The 21,204-nt window shown below is 40.5% G+C and overlaps 1 protein-coding gene across 16 annotated transcripts in view; it reads right to left on the minus strand.

The window, feature by feature from the left end:
* The window catches only part of lrrc7 (leucine rich repeat containing 7), a 149,192-nt gene that overhangs the window by 48,371 nt on the left and 79,617 nt on the right, over positions 1-21,204 (minus strand). For 11 of the 16 annotated variants that reach the window (XM_026148023.1, XM_026148020.1, XM_026148019.1 and 8 more), the window contains 8 exons: positions 9,509-9,711; positions 3,636-3,753; positions 3,404-3,482; positions 2,487-2,576; positions 2,005-2,061; positions 1,033-1,096; positions 640-744; positions 408-552 (listed from right to left, as the gene is read on the minus strand). In XM_026148023.1, the coding sequence (XP_026003808.1) occupies positions 408-552; positions 640-744; positions 1,033-1,096; positions 2,005-2,061; positions 2,487-2,576; positions 3,404-3,482; positions 3,636-3,753; positions 9,509-9,697 (847 nt within the window). In that variant the 5' untranslated portion in view covers positions 9,698-9,711. The remainder of the gene's footprint in view (positions 1-407; positions 553-639; positions 745-1,032; positions 1,097-2,004; positions 2,062-2,486; positions 2,577-3,403; positions 3,483-3,635; positions 3,754-9,508; positions 9,712-21,204) is intronic. The other 5 variants (XM_026148027.1, XM_026148033.1, XM_026148024.1 and 2 more) reach the window with 1 other exon arrangement.

A 21,204-nucleotide genomic window follows, 5' to 3' on the forward strand; every position in this document is an offset into this window, starting at 1 on the left:
CTTTTCTGCCTTTTGCCTGTGGCAATAACGCTGTGTGGATAATCATCGCTGAATAAAAATATGCTAAAATATCCAGTATTTTATTTAAATATGTGCTGCTGCCCTACTGGTATATACTTAAAATGAAGCTAACAAATTTCCATTTGCTTTCATTACTTTTAAAGTCATTAGGCTACCCAGAGTCTTTGTTTATGTTTGGAAAATGACAGCATTTAGGCTAGCTGTTTCTCTCTGTTTTCAGCATTTATGCTACTTAGCTAACAATGTTAGCTTTACTTGTCAAATCTTAAATTGGCCTCCACAAAAGCACAACAGAATGACCAGTTTGGTAAAAGTATAAAGTAGGTAACATTTTCTGAATGACTCATAGTGTTTTTGTGTGCGTTTGCGTGTCCATATGTGTATACCTATAGAGTCAGGAAGGTGCTGCAGCATGTTAGAGGATAGCAGCAGGTCTTCCAAAGCCTCGCAGCCCGAAATGTCCGCGTCCAATGTCTCGATACGATTCTTAGCCAAGTCCAAGTACCGCAACTGACGAAGCTTCCCTATTGACTATTGTGCGGGGAGAAAAGAACAGAGTAAAGACGAATAAGCAGAAATCGGAAAAAAGCATAGACATGTTCAACTGTATATGCTCACATGAAGCTTTTTGTCCCAACTTCTGCTCACCCCTGGTATAGTCTGCAGAGAGTTATTATCAAGCCATAGCTCCTTCAGATTGTGGATCTGTTCCAACACCTCCGGCTGACATGCGCAAAGAAAAACCGACATTTTCACTGAACACACGCTATAAATTATACATTTAGACTTCGCATTTATATTGAGACTACTAATTATGTACAGGTGCAGCCTTTCTTTTCTGCAGTTCATTTACAGATAACACTTTTGGTTGTGTTACTTTATTGTTTAGTAGCTTAAACATACTGCATGCACAGCACTGTATAGTTCAACCTTTTATGTTTCTGCTTCTCTTAATTTTCCATGTCCACATTTGCTAATTTCATTTCTAAAACATGCGTTAGCTGGTCTCACCACTTCAGAAAATTCATTGCTACCCAGATCCAGCCTCTCGAGCTGTGTCAGTCTGTGGATGGACCTGAGAGGAAAGAATCCACTGATTAGTACAGGTTTGACATTTTGTACATAAATTTAAAATTGTACGCACCGAAGACCTCACAGCACACATTTAAAATTTTAAATACTTCATCTGAATTTGGACACAGTGAATTCTTACGCTGTGACTTCTGACAAACTTACTCAGTTTGTTAGAAGTTTTGAGCCCATGCAAACCCCTGTACTGCGGTGACTTTAGCATGTAGCATACGTATACAGCAGAATTTACTGTTTAGCACAGGCAGAGAACATTTGGCAAGTTTTTCATAGGCACAACCCACATATTGAACTATGCTCTTTAACCCACAGATGCATTTTCCTTACAAATGTGGATCCTTTAAAGGGGAAACTAGCAGGCTTTCCAGTCATATAAGATATATTTCCAAGACGCATTTTTACAACAAAGACATAATCAACTGAACACAAATTTCATTAGCTTTTGTGATTAAGTTTAGCAATTGCATTGGTAGAGTAACTGGCATTAATATTACCACTTTTCACAAGACACTGTTACTGAAATCACTGTTAATCTGCAAGTGCTGTACAAGGTTATTGAGTCTAGAAGCAGTTTGTAGTGGAGCTGTCCTCTGTGGTGATGGTGAGGATAAAGTCAGCTACATAACATTAAACCGCAAACATTTAAAACAGTTATGAGTGACACACTGATGTTATATCAGGCTTCGTCAGTATTTGAAAACAGCTGCAGAGATAAATACAGTTTTTATCCGGGGATCTGGAAATGCAATCGCACACTCAGGAACACATGAGACTAAATGTTTCTCTCGCTCTCTCGCTCTCACACACACACACACACACACACACACACACACACACACACACACACACACACACACACACACACTCAAAAACACATATGGCAGTTTGCCTCACTTTGGCATTGTTTTCAGGTGGTTCTCCCTCAGCTCCAGGATCCGTAGTTTGGAGAGTCTGAAAAGCCAGAAGGCACATGAAACTTAATTCAATGCAATAACAATCTATCGACTGCAACAGCTAATGCTTGGGAAGTTACATCAGGTCAAATAAGAGAAACAAGCCCCGTTTAATTTGGTACAAAACAGTGCCAAACCCATTTTGACACTGAAAGCATTACATATGATCAACACCCACTGGTATTCATCCATTCAGAGAATACCTGCAACATATAGATTTTCATATGCTCTAGCAAACAGTAGCACACTATGACCTGCATAAAATGCTAAAATGTATAGTGATGAGGTAAAGATGGATAACTGGTTAACTGGAAACAAATTCATTAGCAAACTGTGAAGGCTAATGAACCTGTATGTGCACAAAAATAGAGACTCTGTTCACCAAAGTACTTAATCACAAGCTATCAGAAACAGTCAGTTTACCTCCCAAAGTTAGCAGGCAGATACTCCAGGAAGGCATCGTTTAAAAAGAGCTGGGTCAGATTCAGGAGCTGCGTAAAACCATCTGGGAGTCTGGGAAAGAAAGACAGAAAGAAATTGTGCAAAACAAGAAAGATGAAAAAGGTGTGCGTCCTTGAACGGCCTCAGTGGAACAAGACACGGACAAAGTTCCCAAAACAACCCCTGCAGAAACAGCTAACTGCTGTTAGCCTGCGGATGACTCATCTGCTGCATGCACACGCTCCCTCACACACACACAGTGACACACACACAGTGACACACACACACAAAGCATGGGAAACCTGCAGGATACTGTGTGGTTGACTCTAGTTTTGCTTCGTGGCATTAACACACCAATAAGAAAACAGCAATTACAAGTGTAACACCTGATGCTCAAAGTATAATGATAAACAACACCAGCGCTCTACTCAAATACTTACATCTTCTTCTGCAGGCCAATACTGATTCTACGGGATATGAATACAAGAGCATGGCTGTACAGGGTTTATGGATGCAGCCAATTATTATAAAATATTCAGCCTCTCTGGTGCTACATAAATATGAATATGTAAAAGCAGGGTGACCTGTAAAAGTGTGAAACGCTGCAATCAAACAAACTTGAACCACGCTTTCCTTTCTTCAACTGAAATTTGCTTCCTAAATATAACCAAGCCAAAGTGAACGTCTTAGAGATGTTTGTTCTTATGATGATGCAGTCAGCGTTTTCACCGTGGTTGTTATCCAGAGGCTGCGTGCTTGGAGTAATTAGATGCACAATGTTCAATTTTTCAACCTAGCTTGTAAACATTAAGGTTGACAGCCATCAAACCAGAGACTGAAGTAATGTGTAACAGGTTCAGCTGTGCAGTAATGTGCAGAGTGTACAGTTTGTGTCTTACTTGGTGATGGGGTTGACACTGGCTTCCACCACAGACAAGCCTTTACAGCATTTTATATTGTCTGGAAACTCCTGGATTCCTGTTTGACAGGAAGAGAGTCATACATGATGTTTAGTTTCACAAAAGTCTGGACCACCTGGTTTTGTTTCTTCTTCTTCGTTGTGAAGTTTCGGTATTGCAATTATGAGGTTTCGTCCTGTTATTTTAAACCAGGGTTGTTTAGGCTGGATACCGTTTTTACTGATGTCTAGCTCTTTCAGGTTCACCAGGCTGGCGATGGTGGTGGGCAGGTTGGACAGGTCGTTATCTGGCATGCTCAGCTTCTTCAAGGCCTGGCAGTTGAAGAGTTGCTGTGGGAACACAAAGAGGGACGATAAAGGAATTATGATCTTGGCAGGGTGTAGAACGTCACCTGGAGGCATGAGGCACTTAATGTTTTTCAAAAAGCTAGGCCACTTTAGCAGCACTTGTCTATTAATAATGCAAATGTAATGTCTTCCCACAGGACAAAACACATTATAGATTGAAAGGAAAAGACATCTAGACAAATGTGCTCCTAAACAGAAAAATTATGCTAATAAGAAAATATATACAAAAATGAAAGAATTTGGGGGTATGTAAATGCGATAAATGCTCTAGGAATTCAGAAATACCCATGTAAAAAATATAACAAAGCAAATGGTCAAAACTAAAAGGTGATTCTTGTATACCAGATTCTAAATGAGCAGCAACACAATGGTTAAGAAAAAACGTAACTAGATAGTAAAACAGCTTCACTCAATCTTCACTCCCTGCATTTTAACAAAACTTTCAATCACTCTTGCTGCCTGCTAGAATCAATAACGGCTGCATTTAACATCCAGAGATAAGGCCAGAGTTTTAGGCCAAATAGTGAAGTATATGGGCTCAGCAAGCGTATTACTCTCAATGACCAAGCTAAGCTAACCTTGACAGTTTTTCTACAGACTCACTATGGTATGAAGCCAAAAGGTGTTTCTCTTCATAAATGTATCTGATTATTATATAGCAACAATAAGGCAGCTGATAATAAGCCAGTAGAGCAATAATATTTCAAGTTTTAGCTAATATCAATTTAAAAAATAAACATTGTGCTAGCTACAGTAGCTGGGTTATAATCCTCTTGCTTGCCAATATGGCTATTTTTATATGAATGTCATCAAAGTGGGAATATTTTCATTGCTTAAATATAACAATAGTAAAGCAACTGCAATATTAGCGGTTTTGGTTGCTAATTAAAAGCTATTATATCCTCCCGAGACCTAAGGAAACAAATATCTTTCAATGTCCTGCCTATTTGGAGCTAAAAGAGGCCACCTGAACACATGAGATATCATTGGAAAGGCCACAATGTCCTCTTCTGAGCGCAACATCACTTATTAGGGTAACTCAAATACATCAAAAGATATAGACCAAAAACAAATGTCTATTAAAGAAGACATAAAAGAATGGGCTGGTTTTCAGGAAGATATGCTAACAGCTATTGTCAAGATAAAATGACAAATTTGCATACCCTGAATTAATGTAGTCTCATATACAATACAGTCTCTCTAAACTTCTTCCCAAACTTATAGAAGAATTGAACATTGAATGTTCTTAGTGTAGTACTTGCACTTTTAGTTTTATGCAACATGACCCTCATGAATATACAGTAATTAGCCACACCAAAAAAACCCAATAGCATACAAAGTGGATTAAACTAATAATCTTATTATTTTGCAATGGCTTTTTGGAAACGTGGGTCCCTGGTCCCAAAAGGTTGATTCTGTTCATCTGGACAAAGCGTTTTCAATGCAAGAAATGTTTCGTCACTCATCCATGTGACTTTTTCACTCTAAGCTGATTGCAGGTTTCCCCAGTCTTATAAACAGTACATTGCACAATAACTGTGAGGTCAGATCATTAATATGTAATGTAACATAATGTAATGTAATGTGTATGTGTTAGTCCCCATAGGGAAATAGTTCCTCTGCATTTAACCCATTCACCCAGTGAAGCAGTGGGCAGCCACCAATGCAGCGCCCGGGGAGCAGTGTGTAGGGACGGTACCTTGCTCAGGGGTACCTCAGGGTAGCAGTTCAGTGGAGTTGAACCCCCGACCTTCCGATCATGGGGCCACCACTCTACCTACTCAGTAGGGTTGCCAACTCCCTGAAAAATAAATAAGGGACACCTCGTGGCCAGGGCTGGGCAACCCAGTTGTCTTCACCCTTCCCAGTGTGGTAGCTCTTTTTTTGTGTGTGAAATTATTTTTTAACCATTTGACTTGAACTTGATTTAAGCAGATGCATATTCTTTGTGATATGACCATATGTGAAACAAATGATCATTTAGCCATTTATTTTTAGCTCAAAATGACAACATTAACACAGTAAAACAGGTCTCTTTCTTAAACAGAAGCCTGTCATGCTTAACTTTTGAGAATATAAGTAAATCTTTCTTTAAAAGAACTCTGTCCTGCTTAACTTAAAATTATATAAATTAATAGAAAGCAATAGAACAAAAATATTCTTGTAACAGTGCACATATAGTGCATTTAGTACAATTGGCTTCAGCTGAGGTATTATTTCAGCTTTTCTAATGCTAATCAGCTGCTCCTGTTTGTAAACCCGCTTGTTCCCATGATTACGCATCATAACTCATCATCATTATTAATCTATGTATTACTTTTATGTATTAGTCATCTATTTGTTGTAATCATTTATCCTTGCAGTTGTTTATTACACAAAATAAATTATATTATTACACTTCTGGCCACATAGCACTGATATTCACTGCACATGCCCATATTAACCTTAACCAGAGGGTTTAAAAAAACAAACCAGTGTTTACATACCATATCTGCTTCTGCCATGCCTGGTGGACAAGAAATTGGTTAAGGGTTCCCCGAGCTTTCACGCCCCTCGTGTTCTTCATGTGCCCACCATTAGAAGCATGCCTATGGAAAAAGTGCGCCAGCACACAGTGCAGTGCGCTTTATAGTGCACTTTTCCAGCCAGGTGTTTTCCTTTTCCCATTCCTCCCTGTACTTTTGCAGCCTTTTTTTTCTTTCTCTGAGCGAACAAACATTGCTGCTCTAATGCTGGGCTTACACTGTGCGATTTTTGGCCCATTTTGAGCCGATTTTTGAGTCGTGCGACCGATTTGGTGATCGGCCCGATTTTGGCCTTCATCGTGCATCGTGTAGTATACGTGGGGTAACGAGAAGCGATTAACACCTCACGACCAGCTCCCGATCATCAATCGCTCGTGAGGGTGTCACCACAGGCGCTCACATTGCTCACGCGCAAACACATAAACGTCGGTGAAAAAGATGGAGCAGCACGGCTGTGCAGCGTGTGATCTGGACACAAGCGATGGAGGCACAACTTGTAGAACTTTGGAAAGCTCATCCGAGCCTTTTCGATGTGGCATCACAAAATTATCACGACCATAACAACCGTGAAAATAGTTGGATTTACACTGTTGCTCAATCACAGCTGCCTTATTAATGTTTTTCATTAGCAATTTAGCAAAGTTGATGGTGGTGGTGTGTCTGTGTGAGTGAAAGACAGACAGAGAGAGAGAGCGACAGATTTTCTGTTATAACCTTCATTTTATGGAGGCACAGTGTGCTGTCCGAGACTTGCACCGCAGTGTCGGCGTTTGTTTCCCTGTTGGCCGGTATTTTCTTCGTAAGCAACCTTTCCTCGACCAATGAGATAAGCGATAATCTGACTTGTCATACTCGAATTGTCATAAGTGTGCTGTCAGCGCATTGGTCACAAAGCAGGAGAGGGGCTGGGAATTATGTTTTCAAACAAAGTGTTAATTCCATTAAAAGTTATAGACTACTTTTGAGTCTCACTGTATTACGGGATAAAGTGCGTCCCTTATTAGCTCAATACGGGACGTGAACTTTTGTTTCTAAATACGGGACGATTCCGTTTTTTAAGGGACGGTTGGCAACCCTACTACTGAGCTATCCCTGCCCTTGCAGGGATGCAAATTCTCATGACCATTGATGGACAACCACTGATCAAAGACTATTGATCATTGATCAGTACTCATGGCCATTGATCAGTGAGATCAATGGCCATGAGTACCATTCACAGAGAGTTGAGGAATGGCTGCAATCACAGCATGTAAGATGGCAAAAATGTACCCTCAGGCCCCCTCCTCGATTCAGAGATAGTCTTTCCCTTTTCACGTAAATGGCCTCCTTGACGCCCCGTTCAAACCAGTGTTCCTCCCTGTCCAGGATGTGTGCATCCTCATCATTGAAAGAGTGTCCACTGGCCTGTAGTTGTAAATAGACTGCAGAGTCCTGACCTGACGAGTTTGGTCTTCTGTGTTGTGCCATCCGCTTTGCCAGAGGTTGTTTGGTTTCCCTGATGTATAAATCCTGGCAGTCCTCCTGGCACTTAACAGCGTACACTATGTTACTCTGTTTGTGTCAGGGGACCCAATCCTTGGGGTGGACCAATTTTTGGTTCAGCGTTTTTTGGGGTGTAAAAGCCACAGAGACACGGTGTTTAGAAAAAATGCGTCTCAACTGCTCCGATACTCCTGACACGTATGGGTCACTAAGGGTTTTCGCTTAGGCAGCAGTTGTCCTTCTCTTCTGGATCAGCTGGAACTTTCTATAGGTGCCTTCCCAGCTTTGACAAAAGTCCAGCTGGGATAACCACATTTACTCAGGACCTTCTTGATGTGATGTGTTCTATGCTACTTTAAAAAGTACTAGCTAGCTGTAGTATATTGTTGCAAAACCCTCAAAACATTTGAAGAGGCAGCAGCCTCTTTCCTGCAGATCAATGTGCAAGTTTTTGGGCTGTGGGAGGTACCTAGAAAGAAACTACGGCAGCACGGGCTCCACACAGAAATAACCCTGACCACATCTAAAACCACTTCTTGCTACGTAGTGAAAGTGCTAACAACTGCACTGTTCCCAGATCCAAACTTGATTAAAGATCTGGGCTTATTCAGGATCCAAAGACTCTGCTGCCATCACTTGTAGACCAACGTCAAGTGACACATCTATGGTTTCCTTGTCCATGCCCAGACATACCAAAGCTACTTTGGAGGCATGTTGGGGGAAGAACTGACCCAATCTTAAGCAGGTGATTTTAATTCTGAAGATCATATATATTTTTGTTATTTTATTGACCAGGCAATATGTCACCTTCATTAATTCTAGGACATTCTCTTCAGTAAAAAGTACAGCACATAAGCCACAGCATATATATTCTAAAATGGACAGATCTGCTCTGAGTGGAGAGGTCACAGCAGGCCACTGTAACAGAGCCTTCTAAACACTCACACACATGTAGAAGCTGCCCAACTCACTCACATTGGAGCCAGAGACTTAATATGCATTGCTGGCACAGACATACATTGTCAAGACTGAGCAGAATGTTTTTGTGCAAGTTAAATGCGAGGTCGCACATCTCATCTCATACATCCTTATTAGACTGTCTCCATTCATGCTGGCTATATTTAGAAATCTAATTCAACATCTTTGTCATTTAAACCAGGCCAGGATATCCATAAAATGTGACGGCCCTTTAATAAGCAGCACCTGTAATTCTCCTTGAAATTTTAGAAGGGCGTTCTGCATCAGCAGTCCCCACGTGGGCTGCTTCTGTGCAGCTCCCAGTGTGAACTCATGGATATTAATGTATCAATATTGCCCAGTAAGGGTATCGCCACAAAATAGTGAGAGGGCATTTTAAGTTAGCATCAGTGTTTCACATCCGAAATCCAAATTCGAAAAAATCATAAACAAAGCAACATGACTAATGGTCAGCATTGCATACACACAACTGTACAAAAAAGGTGCAGAACTAGCTCAATAAACCTGAGTGGGTGAAGTGAAAAGGCAGTTTGTGATCCCTAATTGTTACTCAGGGTACCAGTGGATGAACAGCTATTAATTGTGAATTTGATCAACTGTCAGAAAAAGCAGATTTTAGTTTAGTAGTAGAAGCTTAATAGTAGAAGAAGAAATTTTAAAAAAGGCATAAGGATTAGTAAACCCCCCAAAAGAGGTCAATAAAAGGAAGAAGAGCTATATCAGGAAAAAATTAACATATGACTCAGGGGTACCTTGGGTAATTCCTCAATCTGGTTGGCATCTAGGTAGAGCTCCTCCAGAGTTCTCTCAAAGCTGAAGATTTCCTTGGGGACCTGCTGCAGGCTGCAGTGGGAGTAGTCCAACACTGAGATCACTTCCTCTTCACCACGGAAACAACGGCACGGCACCAGCCGGCCAATCAGCTTCCGTTTAGTGGTCATTTCCAGACACTGCACTGAAATGGTGAGAAAAGGAGAGAACAGACATGATGTTAGAGGCCTTTAAGGTTCAGCAGCTCGTGATTTTAACAGGTTTGTTGTACCTGTTTCTTATTAATTATATTATTTTTAAATTGTAGATATTCTATATGTAATTTAAACTGTTTTCTCTTTGTTTTAGATTTGTAGAACTTTAGCCAACACTGTTGGATGTAAAGTGCGTTATAAATAAAGATGCTATGCTATGCTACCTGATGGAGTTCTTCTGTGTAGAACCTTGTCAGTCTGATAGCATCATTAACAGTATATGGGCAGATTAGCGTACTAAAAGACAGGCTCTGATATAAGAAACTAGTTATACAAAGTGTTTCGATAGTGAAAAAATCGTGAGTGGGGTTTTCTATAAAACGTGGGAAACAAATTCTAAAAACTACGTGATAAAAAATGTGAGTTGCACTCATTCACAGTGACAGATTTTGCATCTTTTGATGAGTAATGAAATAAATAAATGCACAAAGAAACATTTTCACAATCCACCTACTGCAAAATTATTCATACTGTGCAGAAGGAAAAAATGTGCCTATTTGAATCTCAAAGTGCAAAAAACAATGTGTTAAACACAGTGGGATCAGATATAGGAGCTTTTCATTGTACAAATATCACCTACATGCCTTGCATAGACAGGAGGACTGTTCATCTTATGCATAGTGAGCCCTCCACAGCCTTGCAGAGGATGAGAAACCAGTGGTGACCAAATGGTTTGCTGAGTCACGTTAGTGTGTCTTGGGATTTTGTAGCAATCATGCATTATTACTGCAATATAATTTTTAATGAATTACTGACTTGTTCTATCTGTAGGCACTCTGTAGGTCCTCATAAATACAGAAGCAAGCTGTCAAAAGTAATCAAGCCTGCTCAGACTTGATCCCACCAAATGGTGGTAATTTATACAGTGTGACACATCAAAGCCCCAATTCATGACAAGAAGAATGACAAAATATGTGACAAAAAAATTTGATCACTTCCTACAACTAACAACACTTTGATCCCCACCAATAACCACCTGAGGAAAAGCGAGAACAGTATCAGCAGAAACTACTAAGCTTCAATAGCTTCAGTCAAGTCTGGGGTGACAAGAGTTCCTCTGTCCAAATTCATCATCAAGCTTAGTTAGCTAACAGTAACAAGCATGAAAAGAAACTAGCATTCCTTTGAGGCTGAAACCAAAAACGTTTGATGGACTGTGTGAAAGTCTCATAAATGGTGAGGCAAGTCCATATTGGTGTTTTTTGCTACAGAAAAAATAATGCAAGTGTACCAGATGATAACAGATGCTGCAAATACACATAGCACCCTCATCTGACCATGGAAAGAAGGGAAGATATCAACTGATAAAGAGAGAGGGGTGAGCAACCTTTACTTTCAACAGAGTAATTTCTGAAATGTTTGCCCTTCTCAACCTTCAAATCAATGCAAAGCCAGTGAAGGGCATTAGACACTAGAGGTGGGAATCACCATACATCCCACGATACGATATTATCACAATACTTAACGCACGATACGATATTATTGCAATTTTTTAAAATATTTTGCGATATTCAGATTCTGTACATAAAGGTAAACTTTATCAATATTCATTTTATCTAATAACAAAGTCTCACACTCAGTCTTTCTCTCATTTCAGTCAGTTTTATTGTTGACAAACTGAACGGTTTGTATTACAGTCTAGTCCAACTTAACTGAATGCAACCATCTGGTACAATTATAGCTATTCTGAACTATGCAATTTATGAAAACTATGCAGCTCATTAAGCAACTGAAGAATTTGAAAGTAAATTAAAACAAAATATAATTTTACATTACATAAAAAAGTTTTAAACTTAATTAAAATAAAACATGTCTTAAATTAAAATAAGTAAACTGTCATGTTTATTGCTGCCAAAAAAAAAGTTAAACACATTTGGACAGTGAAGGAATGTCAGGATTCTTGCTCAGAAAAAGGAGCTGATCAACATGCTCTGAAGTCAGAGCACAAAAACTTTTTTTGCAACAAAATATCGATTTCTGCTGTCCCTGTATTGATACATTATTAGCAAACAAAATATCACGATACTACACAGTATCGATTTTTCCCCCCACCTCTATTAGACACTAGCTTAGGCTTCAAATGCTGTAGTTCAATTTAATTCAGTTTAATTTATACAGTGACAAATCACAACAACAGCGCTTCATAATGTAAGGTAGACCCTACAGTAATAAATACAGAGAAAACTCCAACAATCATATGACACCCTAAGAGCAAGCACTTTGGTGACAGTGGGACGGAAAAACTCCCTTTTAACAGGAAGAAGCCTCCAGCAGAACCAGGCTCAGGGAGGGGCGGGGCCATCTGCAGTGACCGATTGGGGTGAGAGAAGGAAGACAGGATAAAGTCATGCTGTGGAAGAGAGCCAGAGAATAATAACTATGATTCAGTGCAGAGAGGTCTATTAACACATAGTGAGTTAGAAAGGTGACTAAAGAGGAAATACTCAATGCATCATGGGATTCCCCAAGCAGTCTACACCTACTGCAGCATAACTAAGAGAGTTATGCTGCATTAGTTATGCTGGGCTTAAGGGCCTAATCCTAAAGGTAGAGATAGGGTCTTCCAGACACAGGATGTGTGTGGTATGGTTCATGGTTTTTCTATAAAAATACTGGACACAAAACATTATTTTTACTTGTGAAAACATAAACAATATCAGATTTTGTTATCTATTCATAATTTGGTTAGTGGTTTACGACATTAATAATAAGATAAGATAATCTTGATGTCCAAAATTAGTGAGCTGATCCTTTTAAATCTAAACCATAGTTCAAAATCAGCATACAAAGTATTTTAATCTGCACGTACCAAATCGTTCTGTTGGCTCGAGCCTCTCTGTGTGGTGTCAAGTTTGAACGTTCTCCTCATCCTGACTCTTAATTGAGTTTGTGTAAATGTGAGTGTGGCTGACTGACAACCCTGTGAGAGACAAAAACAAAGTAGTCTACCAAAAAATATAAACGCGGTGATCTAAAATTGCTGAATGATTATTTGAGCTGTTTTCTTACACTGAATTTGAATGAACTACTGCTGTACTCAGATTTGAGTCCATGGTCAAGTACAGGAATCAGTGCCCACATCCTTTTGAAATAGACCGACTCTGAGCCAGATCAGACATGGACACTGCTAAAGGTTTGCTCTTACAGTAAAATTAAACTAATGTGGGTATTGACACTAAGTGTCCCCGTCCAACCAAACCAAAACTGCAGGTGAAGTCGTATTATAAGTGACTTTAGAGAACGATATCATTTACACTAGCACCACATTTTTGTGAAGTGAGACATATTAACTTCACGTAAACTTTGACATTTTTGCATAGATTAAGGAATGTGGATTTTCCTGCTGTGGATAGGAGAAAAAAACTGCACCAATGTAAAAGGCCATGTGTACGGTGGCCCTGTGAGTTCAAATGCACTGAAACTGCAGCAAATAGAAAAAGGCTGCAAAAACAACAGAAGAACAGAAAAAATAATGCAGTAAAAGTTCACAAAGAAGAACGAGAGAAGTGTTTTGGGGAGACAAAACAGAAAACGGCTAAAAGCAAACAAATGTTTACAATATTATATGATAAATGGCCTGTATTTATATAGCGCTTTTCTAGTCCCTAAGGACCCCAAAGCGCTTTACATATCCAGTCATCCACCCATTCACACACACATTCACACACTGGTGATGGCAAGCTACATTGTAGCCACAGCCACCCTGGGGCGCACTGACAGAGGCGAGGCTGCCGGACACTGGCGCCACCGGGCCCTCTGACCACCACCAGTAGGCAATGGGTGAAGTGTCTTGCCCAAGGACACAACGACCGAGACTGTCCAAGCCGGGGTTCGAACCGGCAACCTTCCGATTACAAGGCAAACGCCCAACTCTTGAGCCACGATCACCCACATTACCTTGCATCTTTTTCTGAATCCTTTTCAAGTATGTCTCAGTAAATTCTTTTACATGTTTTGGTTTCTGTCACTTCCACAACTTTTCCATCTTACCTAAAAATCCATCAGCTGTGTTTTGTGAGTTTTGTTTTTTTTCCTCTTCCATTCTGTTTTTTTCAACTTTTATTCAGACCTTTATGTTTTGTTTTTGTTTTGTGTTTTAATTCAACCGTGTTGAACAGCCACTGTACATATTGGATACGTGAAGATTGTTCCAAGGCAGAGAAAAATGTGAAATTATACTTTAGGTCACAGGTGTTGAAGGACCCACATTAGTTTAAAAGCTTCACATGACTGTCAGGCAGATGTAAAACTCACATGGCAGATGGGTATCACAGTGATCCCCCGCCAACCAGCAGTTACCCAGTTCACAGCAGGCTGAGGCTCGGCTCGCTTTGTCTCACACACACACACACACACACACACACACACACACACACACACACACACACACACACACATGGTCTTTTCAAACAACAAGCCAGAGCCATATAATTAGACCGAATCCTTTGTAATTCTGCGACAACATCGCTCCATTACACAACTCCATTTAAAAAGCTTGAGGCTGAATGGCATAAGTAGGCTAACCATGGTTATTAAAGTCCTTGAGTGAGGACTCATCATTCAGCTTTATCATTGCAAACCCACTCGCTCGCTGCGCTCAATCTATTGACAAATAAAGACATTTTAACGCCAGCCCTTTCAAACGGAACAAAGAGCGAGTTTTCAGTGATTGGACTTCAATTTCCTGCTTGATCTTCAACTGCCATCGAGCACAACAGCAACTGGATGCGATGAGAAGCTGCAGAGCGGCATGAAAAGAAAGAGATGAGGAAACTAAAGAGAGAACGTGAAAATAAGAAGGTGTAGAGAGCAGTGAGAGGAACACCAGGAGGCTCAGAGATAAGACCTGCAGCTTTATCTGGCTATAAACACACACATGTCCAGCACAGTGAGACCAGATGAATTCAGACGATAGAGAGAGTAATCTTGAACATTGCGAGTACACTGTGTTATCTGTTCTAGCTTTTTGCAAGCCACTGAAATCAGATAAAAAGGTCGCAGATCCTGCAGGACTGTTTATCTAAAAGGACTGGACCATTAAAATCAATGCATCCTTATCCACAGTCATGCTCAGTGCAGGTGTAATGAGGCCAGCTGACATTTACTGTTTGCCTATTCTATGTGTAAACCCGGCAGTCAGTGCTTCTCACGATGCTGTTTGGCGGCGGCTTGTCTGTGTATTATTTTTTACCGCAGATACTTGGCCACTTCAGTAGTTACACCTGCCTTAATTATTTGTGAAATAGATTCAATAAAATGCTTGAAACATTCCTCAAAGATCTTTGTCCATGTTGATATGATAGCATGTCATATTTGCTGCAGATTTATCAGCTGCACATGCACAGTGTGAATATGCTGTTACACCACATCCAAAACGTGCTCTACTGGATTAAAATCAGGGCCATCGGAGGCCATTTGAGCCTAAACTGGGCTTTGTGACATGGCATGTTAGCTTGCCGGAAGCATCCATTAGAAGTTGGCTACACTGTGGTTGTAAAGAGATGGACATGGTCAGCAACAATACTCAGGTAGGTTGTGGTGTTTAAACAAGGCTCAGTTTCCCACATTCAATGTCACTAAAATTACTTTTCTTCCCACATTCAACATTTCTGAATGCAAGCAGTTGCTGCCATGTGACTGGCTAATTTGTGTTAATTAGGTGTACCTAATAAAGTGGCTGGAGAGTGTAGTTTTAAAGCAAATAGCGTGGATGCTATTAAGAAAGTGTAAGAAGTTTTAACCTAATGTTTTCTTATATAGTTTTTAAATATATAACTAACTACGTCACTTTGGAGACTTTGAAGAAATTGATGTGTTAATTACACTACTGTGACATAAACTGTATAATCAATATAATCATGATGTACACTGCATATTATGGAATATTAATGCTATATCTCTTCTAGATATGAGAACTGTAAAACATGCTAACATCAGATGTCTACCTTTTATTGAAAGCATTACAGTGCAGTACTGCGCGGCACTATTCAGTTCAATTCAATTCAGTTTTACTTATAGTGCTAAATCACAACAACTGCTTTAAGGTGCTTTATATTGTAAGGTAAAGATCCTATAACAATACAAAGAAAACAAGAAAACCCAAGCAATAATATGATCCCCTTTGAGCATGCACTTTGGCGACAGTGGGGAGGAAAACCTTCCTTTAAACAGGAAAAACACCTCTGCAGGAAGCAGGCTCAGGGAGGGGCAGCAACCTGTCAGACTGGTTGGGGTAAGGGGAGGAAAACAAGTCAAAGACATGCTGAAAAGAGCCAGAGATGAATAATAACTACTGATTAAATGCAGAGTGGTGTATAAACATATAGCGAGTGAAAAAGAAACACTGATGGGAAGCCCCAAGCAGCCCAGACCTATTGCAGTGTAACTAAGGGAGGATTCAGGGTCACCTGATCCAACCCTAACTACCAAATAAACTACCAAAAAGACTCTCTATCAAATATATTAAAGAAAACACATACAGATGTATTGCTTTGCTTTTTTTCATAGCTACACAACTACACTGATGTGATCCATATTTCCTGATTTCTAAGAAAGGGCCTGACTTGGAAACAATGTGCCCTCTGGTCATCTGCTTTATAATTAAGTTCCCCAATCAAACCACAACCATTTTGGCTGGGACTTAACATTGCTGTCCCAACAGCATTTTCTCAGAAACATTTAATGTTAACAGTATCCGGGCCTGGAGCAAACTACACCACAGGTCAATACATCCTGCTGCTCTTTACAATCTTTATTAGATTCTCTGCAATATAAAGATGCCTAAACAAAGAGGTAACACACTACATGTGTCCACGCTCAGCTTGCTAGAACATCAGCTTGCTAGTGTGGCTGTCTGAGCACAGGCGGCAGAAGTCAGCTGACACACTCCATCGTGGTTACACAGCACTAAGGATCTTCTCAGTGGCTGAGTAAGAAGGCAGGCGGACTGCTTGTTGGGCTTAAAAATACATAATTAGCAAACATGCAAAATCAGTTTCAGTGTCTACAGCATCCTCGAATCATTAAGCCAGATGGCCCAGTATTATGTTCCAAAGAAACCAGTAACACTAACCACAGGTGACGTGACCCACAAATCAGAGTTTGTTAAAACTCATTTTCCATCTATAACGTGCCTTTTTTGACTCTGGAGGTTTTTGGCTTTAGTTATCATTATTCATTGTGTGTGTGTGTGTGTGTGTGTGTGTGTGTGTGTGTGTGTGTGTGTGTGTGTGTGTGTGTGTGTGTGTGTGTGATCCATCACACATAAGCAAAAACATTTGTTTTCCTGACTGAGGTGACTTTGAGTAATTACAGAACTCACTAAAAGGAGCACAGAAAAAAAACTTTTGTCTTGAAAACATGTGCAAAATATGAGCTCGCCGTCTGCTAAGAAATCTGTTTCTATAAGCTACTGATAGTGCAGCTGCCTGCTCTGCCCTCACGGTTATGGATGTAACAGCTTAATTTACAAAGACAGAGTAGACTAAAAATAACAGCTTTTTGTCAACGGAGCGGAGAGGGAACGAGAGAGAGGAGCTGATGTCGCCCAGGCAAGTATTAACAACAGCAGGGTGACAAATAGCAAATATGGGTGTGGGTGTGTGTCTGTTGGAGGGGGGGGGGGGGTTACGTGGGCAGCAGTGAGAGACTTTTGTGGGCAGTCACCTTCATGACACAGACACCTGCACAGACTGATTATCTGAAGTTCATGAGGAAAAGAAGAGGGCGCTGTGCTGCCACTGTTCACAACAGATATCACACCAAAAGACAAATAACAAGGATGAAGACTGCTCTGTGTGACCCATATATCAATATAACAGTGCAAAGGACTTGGCCACGTGGCCATTCATGGATGCAGTGAAATATTTTAGTCATCGTTGTGAATGTAAAGGGGGTGCCGAAGTGTGTCCAGTCCTGCCCAGACATCCAGATAGCATGCAGCACAAAAAAGAAAAAAAAAGAAATACAATTTGGATGGGAGTCAGAATGAGCCAGTACCAATAGGATGAAACAAGGAAGTGAGCGTGGTTGGCTGTGTTGGCTCTTGCTGCTGCTATGGAAACAGCATGACGGAGCAGACTGACTCTGCAGAGGCAATGCTTCGTGTGCAAGTGCAAGTCCCCCCCACACACACACACACATTTAAATAGCTTTGGTAATCATCATAATAATTATGACATAAAACAGAAAACAAAGATGTAGTGAGAAGAACTGCTACTGTAACATACACCCGCCCACATGTGCACACGCACAGACTTAAGCACCTCCACACATGTACACTTTTACACACCAGCAGCGGGTGAAAAAGAAGAAGACTGTGATGAAGAAGTATTAACGCCACACTGCACGCTTTTAAAAATACTCGAGAGAGAGCCAAAAATCCAACTCAGGAGAAAGTAAAAATGCAGCAGTATTGGTAAAAATGTGCAGACTTCATTATGTGAAAAGGTCCTTACAGTTTATCAAGGGCTATAGTTAGTGCTGGATCAGATGACCTTGTATCCTCCCTTAGTTATGCTGCTATAAGCCTAGGCTGCTGAGGGCTTCCCATGATGCACTGAGTGTTTCTTTTCTTCATTCACCTCTTTATACTCTCTGTGTGTTTAATACTCTGCTCTGCATTTAATTATTAGTTGTTATTAATCTCTGGCTCTCTTCCACAGTGTGTCTTTTGTCCTGCCTCCCTCCCTTCACCGTCAATGCCCACACTGAAATGATCAGGTGTTTGTTAATAAAAAAAAGACAATTGTTTTTCTGCTAAATATACTGTACTGACTGACCAGGATTTTCCATCAATATTTTTTTTTTTCATCCCTGATGGCACGAGCACGTTCCAAGATGACAGATGACAGAATTCACTGGCTCAGGGATCACCAGAGACCTGACCTTAGACCCACTGAGAATCTTCTGGATGTGCTGCAGAAGACTTTAGCAGTCTGACTGCCTCATCATGGTTACAAGATCTTGTTGAAAAAATATTTAAATACACTTTGTAAATATCTCGAAACAATTCCTCAGTGAGTGTGTAGTGCCTATAAAACTAAAGGCAGTCCCAGAAAATATTAGAGTGTGGGACTTTTTGTTTTTTGGCTGTGCAGTGTACATATACAGTAAGCACTGGGAACACACCAAGCAATGTAAGAAATATTTCTTCACATACCTTTTTCACAGAGTCACAAAAACTACTTTTGACCCCCCTTTATTGTCTACTAATAAGTCAAAACAAACCATCTTTAACGTTGGTCCCAACTACTGAATTGCAGGACACTTTGCTGAAATGTCACACAAAACTCAACTGCACTGTCTGAGCTGGTAAAAATATTTCCTTTTAAAATTATATAGCTTCATAAAATGTTCAAGCAAACTCTGCTTTAGCTCGGCAGTCCCCCAGAGTTAAGTTTTTACCACAGCTAGCGAGCGATCGGCAGTTCTCCTGAATTTCCCCTCGAGCGGTCGCTTTCCTCCTCCCTCTGCTCTTCATTCAAGCTTGTGTGTTTGTGAATATCTGTGCATGTCCTCCAGCAGCTCAAGAGGGTGAATTCCCCTAGGGGTGCCATGACAGCCATCGCTTCACGTGCAGCCTCACTGTCGCCACGGTAACCGCTGCCATAGAGACCGTCTCCCAGGAGCTGGGTGTATTTTTACTCATTCTCCTGCTCTCTCTGTCTCTCTCTTCTGTGTCATAAAACAGAACATGCTGCACTCGGTGGGCGAGCGCTCCACATTCTGCGACGCTTAATGTAGACTCAGATATGTCAGACACTTTTATAGCACCTGAATAAGAGCCCGAGAACAGCTCCATGCCACCGCTTCGTGTTTCCTTTTCTGTTTCTCGCAAAAGGCGGGAGAGCTGCGCTCTGTGGATATCGCCCCAGGGTTTCTGCACTCGCTCACAACAGTCGCACGCTATCGCGGACGAGCACATGTGAAACACACACACACATACAAATCAGTGACACAAACAGTCATGCATGCTGACTCATTTACTTGTGTCAGTGACGGTGAGAGGACACGGAAGATCCTGTTTCACATCCCAGTGCTCCACATTGTCAAGCAAATCCCTGAGTGTGAGTGTGTGTGTGCATGTGGGAGGCAGTTAGTTATCTAGCGGCCAAGAACAGCTTGTTCTGCCACTTTCTGTGTTTTGTTGGGTTGTTGTTTTTTTTTTTTACATTTACTAAACATTAAATAAGCACTTTGGGCAGTTACCTGTACTACCACCACATGAAAATACTCACACACACACATGCAGATTTCAATTGTGCTTGAGTCTCTGATCATCAGAGAACATCATTTTAAGATGTTCTTTTTGAAAAGTCCTATAGAAATGTGCTGTCATCCCACATACGTACACTGGAATAGTGAAAAGTTATATAAGTCTGAGGCACAGGTTTATCATTGGAGGACTGATTTTGATAGTAGATATTAAGCTTTTTAGACAAATCCACAGTCTGGGATAACAAGGCATCTGGCTGCAAAAAAGGCTTGAAAGAGAGTCGTCATAAAAAAGTGAGTCTGAACGATGCGTCATCACTGAGTGGATTTTGCCTCCGCTTGCTTTTGTGGAACTTTGGTGCACAATCAAACCGTTCACCCTTCAGCGTGGCCGGACAACCAGCACTGAATGAGGCATTAACCAGTAGAAGGAGCAGGCTACCCGTATCAGCTGCTGCTTGACTGTCAGACTGTCCTGTGCTGCTCCACAACCTTTAACATTTCAACACACAAATAAACTTTGCAGTGATGACAAACGCCCCGATCTTCTGATATTTTCTTACATATTAAAATGTGGGGAAACTCACTCGTGATGTTGTCTGTTGCACAATGTCTTCTCATCATATCAGACCCCCCCCAAACAATTTGTTTGGTTATTTACTGCATAAGTTCATGTAGGAAAAATATAATGAAAAAAATGTAAAGAGACTGATTGATAAGTACCGGATGAATATTATAAATAGCAAGCCAGCAAAGTCTGGAAGAATAATCTGATGGAAAAAAAAACCCCAGAAAAAAACTGGGGTATTTTCTCTGTTGGCAATAATCACAAAACATAAGTATCACAGAAAATATATCAAATTAGAAACAATTTCTTGTCGTCTGCTACTTCAAAGGTTAAGATCTGGTTAAGCTTCGGTAGCTTGACTTAACCAGATATCCCACACAACGTTCAGGGCTGCTTTCAAAGTTAATGTTAAAGACCTTAAAAGGCATTAAAGACAGCGGATAGGCTGATCCATGATATGTATCTGAGCAACTAAAAAAAATGTGTTATCTTGTTTTGGAATAGAAAAACCGTACGACTGATATAGAAAAAATGAAGGACTTTATTGCTCTTTTTTGGCATCACAGGTCAAAGCTGTTTGTCTAAAGTTACAAAGTCATACCTGTTAGGAATAAAATGATTAAGTAAAGCTGTTTTTTGT

Source organism: Astatotilapia calliptera, chromosome 17 (genome assembly GCF_900246225.1).
Source record: "Astatotilapia calliptera chromosome 17, fAstCal1.2, whole genome shotgun sequence".
Lineage (NCBI taxonomy): Eukaryota > Metazoa > Chordata > Actinopteri > Cichliformes > Cichlidae > Astatotilapia > Astatotilapia calliptera.